This window comes from Bombina bombina, chromosome 2, assembly GCF_027579735.1.
Source record: "Bombina bombina isolate aBomBom1 chromosome 2, aBomBom1.pri, whole genome shotgun sequence".
Taxonomy (NCBI): domain Eukaryota; kingdom Metazoa; phylum Chordata; class Amphibia; order Anura; family Bombinatoridae; genus Bombina; species Bombina bombina.
In genome coordinates, this window is record NC_069500.1 from 748,529,820 (window position 1) to 748,546,764 (window position 16,945).

Consider the following 16,945-nt stretch of genomic DNA (forward strand, 5'->3'; position numbering starts at 1 on the left):
TATCACTGTGGATGTAATTATTACAATCCACAGGTTTAAAGTACGTGGATGTCTTCAGTTTTCCATCCTCTATTGTTATTTTGAGATCCAGAAAGGTGATTTCAGTACTGCTGATCTCATAGGTGAATTTTAAGTTACAAATATTGTTATTCATAACATTGATGGTATGTTCCAGATCTTCCCTGGGGCCCTTCCATATCATAAGTATATCATCTATGTACCTATGATAGGATACCAGGTCTGCGCCGGCTGGGCAGGACTCCCAAAAGATGTTCTCCCATCTGCCCATGTACAGGTTGGCGTAGCTCGGCGCGAACCTGGTCCCCATAGCTGTACCACACAGCTGTCTATAGAACTTTCCGTCGTGGTTGAAATAGTTGTGAGTCAATATGTAGCTTATTCCCTCTAGAATGAATTTCTTTTGAGGTTCTGGTACTGTGTTGTCCTTATTCAAGAAATGTTCTACTGCCTCCCGACCTCCTTCATGTGGTATATTGGTGTATAAGGAGGTGACATCGCATGTTACCAGTAGATAGTTGTCCATCCATTTTGTGTTCTCCAGGATGTTTAGTATCTGTGTGGAATCTCTTATGTAGGATGGTAGTTGTAATACATATTTTTGTAGTTTCTTGTCCAGATACTCAGATAAATTACTCGATAGGGACCCAATCCCTGATATTATTGGTCGTCCCGGGGGGTTGGTGAGTGTCTTATGTATTTTGGGAAGGTAGTAGAAGACAGGGGTTATGGGGTGCTTGATGTTAATGTACCTATATTCCTTTGTATTGAGGATTCCATTTTCATGTGCCTCCCCTAGTAAGCCTTCTAATTCTTCCTTGTATCCTCCTACTGGATTCCTTCCCAAAACTTCATATGTTTCCTTATCTGATAGTATTCTTGTACATTCGTTACTGTAGTCCTCTTTATTCAGGATTACGATCCCGCCACCTTTGTCTGCGGGTTTAATCACCAAGTTCTTGTTCTTCTCTAGGGATCTTATCGTCTGCATTTGGTTTATTTTATAGGTAAGTATTTAGATTTAAATAGGAATATTTTCATTAATAATATTAGATTTATTTTAATAAGAGTTTAGTTAGGGATGTTAGAGTTAGATAGGGTTATTATACTTAATATATAGATAATATAATAACGATATTAACTATATTAACCCTAATATAATTAGGGTTAATATAGTTAATATATATAATAACTATATTAACTATATTAACCCTAATATAATTAGGGTTAATATAGTTAATATAGCTGGCGGCGGTGTAGGGTGATTAGATTAGGGGTTAATGTGTTTAATATAGGCAGCGGCGGTGTAGGGGAATTAAATTAGGGGTTAATACATTTATTATAGGTAGGGCCGGTGTAGGGGGATTAGATTAGGGGGTAATACATTTATTATAGGTGGCCGCGGTGTAGGGGGATTTAGATTAGATGCAAAAGAGCAGTTTACTTTGTGACAAAGCCCCGCCAAAAGCCCTTTTAAGGGCTGGTAAAAGAGCTGAATTCTTTGGGGCATGCCCCGCAAAAAGCCCTTTTAAGGGCTGGCAATAGAGCTGTTACTTTGGGGTAATGCCATGCAAAAAGCCCTTTTCAGGGCAATTTTTAGGGTTAGACTTGGGTTTAGTGGTAGGGATAGTTTAGTATTTTAGGGGTTAAATAATTTAATATAGCTGGCGGCGGGGTAGGGGGATTAGATTAGGGGTTAATTAATTTAATAAAGGTGGCGGCGGGGTAGGGGGATTAAATTAGGGGTTAATAATTTTAAAATAGATGGCGGCGGGGTAGGAGCTCACATTAGGGGGTAGGTAAGGTAGATGGTGGCGGTGTAAGGGGCTCACTTTAGTGGGTACGTAAGGTAGATGGCGGCGGTGTAAGGGGCTCACTTTAGGGGGTAGTTTAATATTGTTGGCGACGGTGTAGGGGGATCACATTAGGGGGTAGTTAATGTAGGTGGCGGCGGGGTCCGGGAGCAGCAGTTTAGGGGTTAAATATTTTATTAGGGATTGCGGCGGGGGATTGCAGTTGACAGCTAGATAGACATTGCGCATGCGTTAGGTGTTAGGTTTATTTTGTAGCTAGTTTAGGGAGTTACGGGGCTCCAATAGACAGCGTAAGGCTTACTACGGCTGCTTTTTGTGGCAAGGTGAAAATGGAGTAAGATTTCTCCATTTTCACCACGTAAGTCCTTACGCTGTATATTGGATACCAAACTGCGCTGCTTTGGTATACCTGCCTATGGCCCAAAAAACTACGGGCGACGGCAGAAATATACGAGCGTAACTTCTAGGTTACGCCGTATATGTGATACCAAACCAGCGCAAATTTCAGCGTCGCCGGCATTTGCGGGCGACGCTGCATATCGGATCGGGCCCTTGCAGCGTTCACAATTCGCTTACAACATAGTAATGAATGAATAGCTAGTCATTGAATACTATGTTGTAACGATTGACGCCTGCGCTTTAGGCATAACATTTTTTGGGTCACGCAGGCGCAAATCGATTGTATGGGGAATGGTGCGCATGCGCAATTGGTCCGGCAATCGGGAACGCGCATTTGAAGTACGTACAGAGCGGGTGGGACCGCTCTGTACGTAATAAAGGCAATTATCCGGAAACACATGGAGGGTGGAGCTAGGAACGGCCGGGAATGTAAATATAAAGTGTATTTATAACAATAATATATATATAAAAAAAAAAATTTTTAAAAGTTGCGATCATACTATATATTAGATGAGGAATAGAATACAGGCTGCAAAAACGAAAAACTTTACCTTCACTTTAAGGTATATACATCTTACAATTCTGTTCGAGTTGACATTTGCTTACTTGACATTTAACAGCTGGAAAAAGATTGTTTATTTTTGCTTTAATAAAGTAGTGATAAAACAAAACCTTTTGGTCTCTTGCAACTGAGCAGTATATTGACAAGTAATAAGTGGTATCTTATGTCTCTCAGAACATTTATATAGAGTTCAAGTATAATAAAACCTTTAAATATCATAAGACATCTAGTAGCGTTATTAGCAAGGTTTGCGTCTATAATCTAGCTTTAGTCAGAGTAAGACCATTTAGGTAAAGCTCAGATATAACAATCAAACCTTTCAATGCAATATGCCATCTATTAACGTTTTAACAAGGTTTATATTTATATTTTAGTTGTGCTCAGAGTTAGACATAACCACTAACCAAAAAGTATCCCTTGCAACATACACTATTAAATTAAAATATCTAAGTAAATTGGTAGCAATGACTACAGTAATTTGAGGAAAGCATAAGGCTGGCTAAAACACAGGAGCTCCTAGGACTCCTCACCAAGACCCTAATCTACCCGACATGTTTCGCCGTGGACCGGCTTTTTCAAGGGATCAAGATTAATGAATATATTTACTGAAGTAGCTTCTTTGGGCATCCCTATCCTCACCCTGTCACTGGATGCGGAAAAAGCTTTTGACAGGGTGAGATGGGATTATATATTTGAAACCCTTGCACATATTGGACTCCCAGAGCCCTTTATGAGAGCTTTAAAGGCATTATAACACATCTCCATTGGCAAAGATAAAAGGAGTTGTCTTCTGCTCCAAACCTATTTTAATTAGGAATGGCACTAGACAGGGGTGTCCCTTCTGATTGCCTTACTTATTGAACCATTAGCGGTGATGATACGTAATAATCAACAAATAGAAGGGCTGCTTTTACATAACACTTTATAAAGACTTGCACTATTTGCAGATGATCTTACAATCTTTCTCACTGACCCGGAGAGTTTTGTACCCCATCTCTTCCAATCTCTCAAATATTTTAGTAGGATTTTACACTATAAGGTGATTGTTTGTAAGACCAAAGCATATGCTATTAGTATGATCAATAGCAATAACTCAGATTAACCCCTTAAGCCTAATGGACATAGCTACTATGTCACAGGGTACTTTGACTAGTGTACCCTGTTGACATAGTAGCTACGTCCAACCTTCTCCCTCATGCTGCGGGTCCCAGCTGTCAGCTCTGACAACTAAGACTGCAGCCAGAGGGAGAATACATCTACTTTCACATGGTAAGGGAGCGCTGACAACACTCCCCTTACCATATGAGGAAGATCACTGATGCAGACAGGGACACTCTTGCTTGCTTATTTTGGTACTTGCTGTAAAGGTATAATTTATGTCAATTGTGTTCTTGAGAGTAATGGAGGTGATTAGGAGTTGATTATTTAACCTGCAAAGCTATAACAGTGCTTAAAGAAAATGGTCTATGTTAAAGCAATTTAGTTATTGCTTGCATATAACCATTTGTTTGCAAAGTGATTAAACACATAGTTAAAGTCAGTTCCAGAGCAACAATGCACTGCTAGGAGCTAGCTAAACACATAGTTTGAGCCAATGATGAAAGAAAAATGTGTACAGTATAGCCACCAATCAACAGCTAGCTCCCAGCAATGCACTGCTGCAGCTGAGGATATAAACATATCCTTTCCCTCAAAAGTACCGAAGAGAAAAAAAAGAAGAAGTGAATTTATTACTGACATGCTCTATCTGAATCATAAAATTGTATTTAATTTTAACTCTCCTATTCCTTTAAGCAATAAGTATGGCTAAATTATACTTAGTATTTGGTGTGCTTATTATGGGGTGGATTAGAGTGGGCGGAGTTATATGAAAAAAATTACATGTCTCTGCTGCAAAGTGTCCCTGGTAATTTTTTTAATTGTTGGCAACTATGCTTAGCAGTGAAAGAGTAAATAATAGGGGTGTGAAACTAAGTTGACACACACACAAAAAACATATGTAAAAGGCAGTAGGGTTTAAAAGTACAGAAATACTTTGTGTTAAAGGACAAGTACAGTATATTTTCATAATCAACAAACGATAAAAAGACAGATATTTTACCTCAAAAGTTCCTCAGTAGCCACATCCCATTGTAAAGGATTTCTAAGCAGCAATTCAGTATGTCTGTCCCGGGACAGCCGAAGGGATAAGCCTTGTGCACTCTCATGTTATTTCCCTATTCAGTTTAAAGGAAGTTTACTATGAAATCTCATGAGATCACAGTAAAAGAGTTCATTACCTCAGCACTGTTGATGCTGATTGGCTGCTGTTCATTTCTTAATTTTATTTTATTTTTTTTACCTGCAGCTGGGCTGCAGCTGAGTATAACTTTTTTACACAGAACTAACTCTGCTGAGCTGAGGAGATTGTGAGGTAAAATATCTTTCTTTTTTACGTAGAGATGGTGATATTTTCCTGTCAGCTTTTTACAGTTATACTGCATCAGTTTCAAGTTATTTAGCATATGAGTATTATGTCCCTTTAATTACCCATTCCCCAGTTTTGAATAACCAATACAGTTATATAAATACACTTTTTTACCTCTGTGATTACCTTGTATCTAAGCCTCTGCAGACGGGATGTACTAAAAGGAATGACAAGGGTGAATGACAAAATGGAATGCCCATAGACTTTAATAGGATGTAAAATTAAAAGTGTTGAAGCAAGAAAACTATTATACATATCAATTAGATATTTACCAGATATGTTCCCCAGGTACAGTAGCATATTCTGAAAGTGAGATTACGTCAGATTATAGTTGCTTTCTATGGAATGACAAAGGTGAATGACAAAATGGAATGCCCATAGACTAAAATGGGATTACATTTAGTGCTATGACATATGAAGTAGCTATTTACCAGATATGTTCCCCAGGTACAGTAGAATATTTTACAAGTGAGATTACATGAGATTATAGTTGCTTTCTATGGAATGACAAGCGTGAATGACAAAATGGAATGCCCATAGACTTTAATGGGATGTAAAATTAAAACTGTTGAAGCAACAAAACTATGAGACATATCAACTAGATATTTACCAGATATGTTCCCTAGGTACATTAGCATATTCTGAAAGTGAGATTAGGTGAGATTATAGCTGCTTTCTATGGAATGACAAGGGTGAACGAAAAGACGGAATGCCCCTAGACTATAATGGGATTACATTTAAAAGTGCTATAGAAACTAAAATATGAGACATATCAAATAGATATTCACCAGATATGTTCCCCAGGTACAGTAGCAAATTCTGAAAGTGAGATTAAGTGAGATTTTAGCTGTTTTCTATGGAATGACAAGGGTGAATGACAAAATGGAATGCCCATAGACTATAATGGGATTATATTTAAAAGTGCTATAGCAACAAAAATATGAGACATATCAAATAGATATTTACCAGATATGTTCCCCAGGTACAGTAGCATATTCTGAAAGTGAGATTAAGTGAGATTATAGCTGCTTTCTATGGAATGACAAGGGTGAATTACAAAATTGAATGCCCATAGACTATAATGGGGATACATTTAAAAGTGCTATAGAAACTAAAATATGAGACATATCAACTAGATATTTACCAGATATGTTCCCCAGGTACAGTAGCATATTCTGAAAGTGAGATTACGTCAGATTATAGTTGTTTTTTATGGAATGACAAGGGTGAATGACAAAATGGAATGCCCATAGACTAAAATGGGATTACATTTAGTGCTATGACATATGAAGTAGCTATTTACCAGATATGTTCCCCAGGTACAGTAGAATATTTTACAAGTGAGATTACATGAGATTATAGTTGCTTTCTATGGAATGACAAGCGTGAATGACAAAATGGAATGCCCATAGACTTTAATGGGATGTAAAATTAAAACTGTTGAAGCAACAAAACTATGAGACATATCAACTAGATATTTACCAGATATGTTCCCTAGGTACATTAGCATATTCTGAAAGTGAGATTAGGTGAGATTATAGCTGCTTTCTATGGAATGACAAGGGTGAACGAAAAGACGGAATGCCCCTAGACTATAATGGGATTACATTTAAAAGTGCTATAGAAACTAAAATATGAGACATATCAAATAGATATTCACCAGATATGTTCCCCAGGTACAGTAGCAAATTCTGAAAGTGAGATTAAGTGAGATTTTAGCTGTTTTCTATGGAATGACAAGGGTGAATGACAAAATGGAATGCCCATAGACTATAATGGGATTATATTTAAAAGTGCTATAGCAACAACAATATGAGACATATCAAATAGATATTTACCAGATATGTTCCCCAGGTATAGTAGCATATTCTGAAAGTGAGATTACATCAGATTATAGCTGCTTTCTATGGAATGACAAGGGTGAATAACAAAATGGAATGCCCATAGACTATAATGGGATTACATTTAGTGCTATAGCAACAAAAATATGAGACATATGAAGTAGCTATTTACCAGATATGTTCCCCAGGTACAGTAGCATATTCTGAAAGTGAGATTACTTCAGATTATAGCTGCTTTCTATGGAATGACAAGGGTGAATAACATAATGGAATGCCCATAGACTATAATGGGATTACATTTAAAAGTGCTATAGAAACTAAAATATGACACATATCAAATAGATATTTACCATATATGTTCCCCAGGTACAGAAGCATATTCTGAAAGTGAGATTACTTCAGATTATAGCTGCTTTCTATGGAATGACAAGGTTGAATGACAAAATGGAATGCCCATAGACTATAATGGGATTACATTTAGTGCTATAGCAACATAAATATGAGACATATGAAGTAGCTATTTACCAGATATGTTCCCCAGGTACAGTAGCATATTCTGAAAGTGAGATTATGTCAGATTATAGCTGCTTTCTATGGAATGACAAGGTTGAATGACAAAATGGAATGCCCATAGACTATAATGGGATTACATTTAAAAGTGCTATAGAAACTAAAATATGACACATATCAAATAGATATTTAGCAGATATGTTCCCCAGGTACAGAAGCATATTCTGAAAGTGAGATTATGTCAGATTATAGCTGCTTTCTATGGAATGACAAGGTTGAATGACAAAATGGAATGCCCATAGACTAAAATGGGATTACATTTAGTGCTATAGCAACAAAAATATGAGACATATGAAGTAGCTATTTACCAGATATGTTCCCCAGGTACAGTAGAATATTTTAAAAGTGAGATTACGTCAGATTATAGCTGTTTTCTATGGAATGACAAGGGTGAATGACAAAATGGAATGCCCATAGACTTTAATGGGATGTAAAATTAAAAGTGTTGAAGCAACAAAACTATGAGACATATCAAATAGATATTTACCAGATATGTTCCCCAGGTACAGTAGCATAATCTGAAAGTGAGATTACGTCAGATTATAGCTGCTTTCTATGGAATGACAAGGGTGAATGACAAAATGGAATGCCAATATACTATAATGGGGTTACATTTAAAAGTGCTATAGAAACTAAAATATGAGACATTTTAAATAGATATTTACCAGATATGTTCCCCAGGTATAGTAGCATATTCTGAAAGTGAGATTACGTCAGATTATAGCTGCTTTCTATGGAATGACAAGGGTGAATGACAAAATGGAATGCCCATAGACTAAAATGGGATTACATTTAGTGCTATAGCAACAAAAATATGAGACATATGAAGTAGCTATTTACCAGATATGTTCCCCAGGTACAGTAGCATATTCTGAAAGTGAGATTACGTCAGATTATAGCTGCTTTCTATGGAATGACAAGGGTGAATGACAAAATGGAATGCCCATAGACTAAAATGGGATTACATTTAGTGCTATAGCAACAAAAATATGAGACATATGAAGTAGCTATTTACCAGATATGTTCCCCAGGTACAGTAGCATATTCTGAAAGTGAGATTACGTCAGATTATAGCTGCTTTCTATGGAATTACAAGGTTGAATGACAAAATGGAATGCCCATAGACTAAAATGGGATTACATTTAGTGCTATAGCAACAAAAATATGAGACATATGAAGTAGCTATTTACCAGATATGTTCCCCAGGTACAGTAGAATATTTTAAAAGTGAGATTATGTCAGATTATAGCTGTTTTCTATGGAATGACAAGGGTGAATGACAAAATTGAATGCCCATAGACTTTAATGGGATGTAAAATTAAAAGTGTTAAAGCAACAAAACTATGAGACATATCAACTAGATATTTACCAGATATGTTCCCCTGGGACAGTAGCATATTCTGAAAGTGATATTACATGAGATTATAGCTGCTTTCTATGGAATGACAAGGGTGAATGACATAATTGAATGCCAATAGACTATAATGGGATTACATATAAAAGTGCTATAGAAACTAAACTATGATACATATCAAATAGATATTTACCAGATATATTCCCCAAGTACAGCAGTTTATTCTGAAAGTGAGATTACATCAGATTATAGCTGCTTTCTATGGAATGACAAGGGTGAATGACTAAATAGAATGCCCATAGACTATAATGGCATTACATTTAAAAGTGCAATAGCAATGAAAATACGAGACATATCAACTAGATATTTACCAAATATGTTCCCCAGGTACAGTAGCATATTCTGAAAGTGAGATTACATCAGATTATAGCTGTTTTCTATGGAATGACAAGGGTGAATGACAAAATGGAATGCCCATAGACTATAATGGGATTACAAGTATATATAAACTGCGCTTTCCAGTTATCACATAAAGTATTTCACAACAGATATAGAACCAACATATTAAAATACCATAGAAAGTAAATGATATATAGTTGTACGCACACTATATAATACAGAGAATATAGGGTAAAACGTCAAAGTGACCTGTATACTTATAACCAGATCAGAAAAGTGTATATCACCCCTGTTGGTATGTAAGTTCCTGCATATGATGGAAGCAGAGAAAAAAGTATATATGTCCATGGAAAGCGGTGTGGACAATTCCAAGCAGTGGCCTCAGAAAATGCTGTCAATGGATGCTGTTCTTATTATACTGTGATCCTTCTCCCAAATGGAACTTGTAAAACAAAAACACAGAGCGCAAACCACTGTAAGAGTAAAAGTATTTAATACAAATTGTAAAGTGCAAGTAAAAAATATACGTACAGAAATTAAAAACAACAAAGCGTATAGTGCATATCACCACAGAAACTCTGTTGCAGGCCAGATGAGTGTTGACTTGCGCCATTCGGTCCTTCCTACAGTCTAAGCGCAACCGGGACGCTGTGAAGACTTGGAGGTGCGGGGCTACTCAAAGTTGTAATAGCCTGTGTCTGGAGATCATGTGACTACGATATAGCTCTTCAACGCATTTCATTGGGATCCGACCCGACTTTGTCAAGAGATGATGTATCAACAAACCGCTTAGAACCTTTTGAATTCAGCGGGCTGTCAAAGGTCAGGTACGTTGCAGCGTCTTATTGGCTGACTATGTGTCACTTAATGATTGGCTACTGAACGCCAATGAAATCCTCCCAAGCAGCTGTCATAGCGATATGTGATATAATACATAAAGTGCTAAGAAGGCATATACCTAGCTATTGGACAATACTTATATAGCTATACACATACAAGCATGTATTAAGTAACACTGTAAAAGGGGTACAATGTAAAAAATTCAGTAATATAAAAACATTGCAAAGCAAATAAAACGCTTTTGATTAAAAATATTAGAACACGTAAAAGGCTATCTGGCAGACAAAATACAAACTATCAATAGTTAATTATGTTAGTAAACTGCGCCTAGATTTATATAGAAATCTCACTTTTAGAATATGCTACTGTACCTGGGGAACATATTTGGTAAATATCTATTTGATATGTCTCATATTTTAGTTTATATAGCACTTTTAAATGTAATCCCATTATAGTCTATGGGCATTCCATTTTGTCATTCACCCTTGTCATTCCATAGAAAGCAGTTATAATCTGATGTAATCTCACTTTCAGAATATGCTACTGTACCTGGGGAACATATCTGGTAAATATATATTTGATATGTATCATAGTTTAGTTTATATAGCACTATTAAATGTAATCCTATTATAGTCTATGGGCATTCCATTATGTAATTCACTCGTCATTCCATAGAAAGCAGCTATAATCTCATGTAATCTCACTTTCAAAATATGCTACTGTACCTGGGGAACATATCTGGTAAATATCTAGTTGATATGTCTCATATTTTAGTTTATATAGAACTTTTAAATGTAATCCCATTATAGTCTATGGGCATTCCATTTTGTCATTCACCCTTGTCATTCCATAGAAAGCAGTTATAATCTGATGTAATCTCACTTTCAGAATATGCTACTGTACCTGGGGAACATATCTGGTAAATATATATTTGATATGTATTATAATTTAGTTTATATAGCACTTTTACATGTAATCCTATTATAGTCTATGGGCATTCCATCTTGTCATTCACTCTTGTCATTCCATAGAAAGCAGCTATATTCTGATGTAATCTCACTTTGAGAATATGCTACTGTACCTGGGGAACATATCTGATAAATCTATTTGATATGTCTCATATTTTAGTTTCTATAGCACTTTTAAATGTAATCCCATTATAGTCTATGGGCATTCCATCTTGTCATTCACTCGTCATTCCATAGAAAGCAGCTATAATCTGAAGTAATATCACTTTCAGAATATGCTACTGTACCTGGGGAACATATCTGGTTAAATATCTATTTGATATGTATCATAGTTTAGTTTCTATAGCACTTTTAAATGTAATCCTGTCAAGGTATATGTAAGGTTAATAAATATATATATTTTAAGGTTAATAAATATATATATTTAATGAAATATCTGACTGGTCAGTAGAAAGTGATTAATTTCTTTCAGACAAACTGACTTCAATCATGTTTTAGTTCTCCCCCACTCAGCATGTAAAGTTATTCTAAACACACATCTGAGAACAAAGGATTGTTTCCAAGAGATCTCCCACACTCAATATGCTAAATTATGCAATTGTATAACCACAAGGAACTGAAAATTAACACAGGTAAAATTCTGGATACACAGTGATTAGCATAGAGGTGTTAATTACCCCTGAAAATCAGATACACATCTGTGCTAGCTGAGCAGAAAACATGTTAAGATGTAACTGCTAACACTTGAATATACGTAAGGTAGACGTTGCGTCTAGGGGAGGATAACATACAGTGAAGACACATGGCTTACATTGTAATCACAAATCTCACTGTTAAAACAGCTGTATTTAGATTTCAAATAAATAAATATATATTTTAATGGATATGAGACTATTTAAGTGATATTAAATATATATGGAAAGTAAAAGATTGAATGAAATTTGTAATAATCCCATATTTGAATTATATATATATATATATATATATATATATATATATATATATATATATATATATATATATATATATATATATATATATAACATGCTTTCCTGTTTTCCAGATGGAGCTAAAAAAAAAAAAAAAAAAGATAAATACAAGATACTGCATAGAAGTGAATGTGTGTATATATATATATTTGAAAGCATAACATGTCTTAGCATCTGTATTATTTAAGAGTATTTGTGGACCTAAAAAGAAATAACTAATAACACTTATTTTATTTCAGATCTGCATAGAAAGGATTCATGCTTCCAAGATCCATTAAAAACTTGAAATATGGCATATTCATGTTGGAATACAATACAATACTGAATTCAAAATAGGCTGTTATTTGTATATAAATGCCAGGATACTAATAAAATTGTAATGGATTTTAAGCCAATAATTAGCAATATAAGTTACTTTAATACAATACAATGTTAATAATATAACTTATTTGGTATCAGAATAATCAGAAAAATAATCGAATACTACCCATCTATAATTGGGGTTATATGTGATTGATGCAGAGAGTTATGGTCTGAGTAAATAACCATTTTATGAGAATAATTAACTTGTTAAAAATGTTTAGAAATGTTGGATAGTTAAATATACTGCTGCATTGTATGTCTACTGCCCCCAAGTGGCAAAAATCCAGTAGGACAGTTAAGGGAATCTAACTGTTCAAAAGATGTGTTGCCATGGTGAACATGCTCAGCTCCGTTAAGGGCCAATCGGATCAGATATTCCAAATATCCAATCAGAAGGGACAAGGAGGGCCACCCATTATTATCACCTATGATGGAGAAACCCATATAAGCTTAAGGCAAGAAAGAGAAAAGGACATATTTCTGCTGAGCTAAACTTGTAACTGGTTTGTTGGGCGCGAGATACCACTTTACTCAAGCAAAGCTGATCTACCTTTCTCATTGACTGCAAATTATACTTATTGGTATTTTCTGAGGTGAAAATATTCCTATCAAGGAATATTGGATATCGATTTGGTGTTCATTTTGGGTAATGTATTAAGAAATTGCTGTTGCAAATAGATTTAAAGAAGCAGTTTGTATTTCAAGTTAGTATTTCATAAGCCTGTGTATTGTTAAAAGTTTATCTTTTGTATGCTAAGAAATTCATTTAAAGCAAATGTTCACAGCAAGAATATATGTATTTTTAGTTTTAAATTAGAATTGTATTAGAATAAATTGCAACTAAATAGCTGAATATGTATATTATCCAATTGTTTATAAGCACTGTTAGGATTGTATTGCTTGGATGTTAAAAGTTAAAGATTTTAGTCTCATTGTGTTAACTGAATGAAAGGCTATTTGTAAATAAGGCTGGTTTTTAAAGGTAAACTTTTCTGGGCTTTGTAAGAAGGATAGCATATCTTAATAGTTTTAAACGCAAATAATATTGTTTCATGTTCTGGTATTATAAATATATTTCAATATGTTCATAGATATTAACTAAATAAAAAGAATTCAGATATTTGTATTAATTTTATGGTTCCTAGTAGATGCATATTGATTGAGGGTTTATTTTAAAGGATAATTATTTAAATATATTGTGTTATAACCCTGCCATAAGCTGATATATTATTTGGAGAGCACTACTGAAGATTCTTATCATAAATACTGACAATCCCATTATACTCTATGGCGATTCCATCTTGTCATTCCATAGAAAGCAGCTATAATCTGACGTAATCTCACTTTCAGAATATGCTATTGCACCTGGGGAATATATCTGGTAAATACCTATTTGATATTTCTCATGTTTGTGTTGCTATAGCACTTTTAAATATAAAAAATAGAAAACAACAGAGGGGCGCCTCATGTGTAGTATTATCTTGGTGATGACAAAAATACAACTGAATAGCCAAATGAGTACTCACATACTCCAAGAGCACACTTATGTGCTGGTAGGGACAGGCTGTAGATTTGTATAGGTGTGACAGCTCACCCGTTCTGGGATACTTCCAATGCTGTAGTGCTGCAACAAGTGTGATAAAGCAGACAGAGAGCACTATATGTGCAGACCATTAAAGATAAAACATAGGTGTGTGCTTAGTAGTAGAAAGTGGGTACTCACATCCTCCCAAAGCACACCAATGTGCTAGTAGATGCAGGCTGCAGATTCAGGCAGGTGTGGCAGCTCACCCAAACAAATGATCCTTATAGTGTTGGTGCAGTGAGAAGAGATGCAGGCTTGGTGCTTCTCAATAGCTGTGTCCTTCTCAGTGGTAATAGGCAGATGGTAGGAAATGAGATCCACTCCAGAGATAGAAGTTTACAAATATTTATTAAAAACAGAAATTTAAAAAATAAAAATTAAAAAACAACACCAAGGTTGTTACAAAGAGTGGATTACAGGGTCACCCAGTTGGCCCCAATGATTGCAACACGTTTCTCGGTTGGCAAACCGTTTCATCAGGCCTGGAGTGGATCTCATTTCCTACCATCTGCCTATTACCACTGAGAAGGACACAGCTATTGAGAAGCACCAAGCCTGCATCTCTTCTCACTGCACCAACACTATAAGGATCATTTGTTTGGGTGAGCTGCCACACCTGCCTTAAATGTAATCCCATTATAGTCTATGGGCATTCTATTATGTCATTCACCATTGTCATTCCATAGTAAACCGCTATAATCTCACTTAATCTCACTTTCAGAATTTGCTACTGAACCTGGGGAACATATCTGGTAACTATCTAGTTGATATGTCTCATAGTTTTGTTGCTTCAACACTTTTAATTTTACATCCCATTAAAGTCTATGGGCATTCCATTTTGTCATTCATCCTTGTCATTCCTTTTAGTACATCCCGCAGAGTGCCCTCTTATCTCAGTTCTTTTGACAGACATGCATTTTAGGCAATCAGTGCTGACTCATAAATAACTCAACAGGAGTGAGCACAATGTTATCTATGTGGCACACATGAACTAACGTCCCTTTCAATGGGAAATCAAAATATATGTGCAAGCAAACAAAAAATAAAACACTACTATGTTGTTGTTTTTTTGCACATATACCAAGGTTTTCCCTATATTTTATGAAAATGTTTTTAGTCAGGTTGAGTATGAGATTGTTTCCTGTAGATGTCTCATATTGTTTATGACAAGGAAATCATGCCACAATACTGGTTGGACTACATTAGGAGTTTTTTTTAACCATGCAGCAAATAATACCATATGACTAAGCACGTAATTTAGATTACTCATGTGTAAATTTACCGTAGTGTTTGCTAAATTAGGAGTATTTGCATTAAAAAATAACTTCTGAGAGTCCATATGTATACCCCACAGTGACGACCTTTAGAACTTCCTGTTTCGCTCACTGTGCATTTTTGGCCACTCTCTTGCACCATTCTTGGGTCGCAGCGTGGTTACATCACAGCGCGTCATCTCCAGGGCAGCGGATAATGGCGGAGGCTTCACCGGATTCCGGGCGCTTCTTCTGTCACAGCTGTTCGGCCGAGATCAGTCCCCGACTCCCGGTGAGACCGCGAAATACCCGGGGGGAGAAAAAAGAAGGACAGGGGGAAATACTGAGGGGAAAGAGGCAACGGGGAGGCCACACAGAGACTCTGGGTGAGAGAGACAGAAACTGGAAGAGATAGACAGCAGGGTAATGGGGTTTAGTACTGAGGAGAAGAGAATAAGACAAATTAAGGATATGCTAGGGGAGAAGTTAAAAACAAGGCATAGATATATATTAGGGAACAAAGAAAAAAGAGAGACAGGTGAGGAAATATCTAGGAGAAGCAAGATATGTATATATGCGTGGGAAGGAATGTGATTCGTATAATTTAGCAACCAAGGGAAAAATGTTGCCCCCCCCCCCCATTTATAGGAAGAAATATTAACTTCTTATTAGTCTATAAGTAGTGGAAATGAGATATATATATATATATATATACATACATATATATATATATATATATATATATACACACACTCTATATTGCCAAAAGTATGTGGACGTTATGAACTTACTCAGTAAGAGGCTTATCGAAAAAAAGGATACCATTTAACACTTTCATATTGGGTTAAATTTGTCTACTTCGAACAACATCGCAAGATTTCAATAATGGGATCTGGGGTCAGGGGAGGCGAGCATACAACGCTAGGCATGCCCACCATGACCTGATCCCATGCAGTAAGCGCTATTGGCTTCAGGACAGCCAAACGGCTAAGACGTTCTATGCCATCCTAACCACGCTAAAGCCCAGCACATTTAGGAAGGCATGGAACGTCCTAACGTCTTTTAAAAGGTTAAAGCAGGGCTCTTCAAACTTTTTTTCCCTAGCCCCAGTGCAATGATACCAGATATCTTTGCAACTCTATTTTTATGCTTGATCTGAACATTTCTGAAGTAATATACAAGTTAGCTGCAATTTTTGACAAAGTGACACAAAATGTGTGCATACTTTTTTCCAGTGTGTAGTCAAAGTTGAAAGTGTAAAAGGTAATAAAACACCCTACCATACAAAGACGACACACAAAGTCACAACCCAGTATACATGGTGTTGCGAAGAACCCTGATCTAAAGTACTCATGTTCCCATATATTTCTTGTGCGTTGTTATGCTAAAACGTCACTTATTTATATAGTTTAAAAAAATATATAAAAATTGTGGCATATTGATTTTTATTATATGAATTACCAAATATTTTCTTATTTATTAACCCCTTTGTGGCGATGCAATAGTGTTCATATCTGAACAAA

At 35.8% G+C, this 16,945-nt stretch overlaps 1 protein-coding gene across 1 annotated transcript in view; it reads left to right on the forward strand.

Moving 5' to 3' along the window:
• The first annotated feature begins 15,592 nt into the window (after positions 1–15,592).
• Positions 15,593–16,945, forward strand: part of RNF126 (ring finger protein 126) — a 133,480-nt gene continuing 132,127 nt past the window's right edge. Inside the window, exon 1 of the mRNA XM_053702841.1 lies at positions 15,593–15,714. Within this exon, the coding sequence (XP_053558816.1) occupies positions 15,640–15,714 (75 nt within the window). The 5' untranslated portion in view covers positions 15,593–15,639. The remainder of the gene's footprint in view (positions 15,715–16,945) is intronic.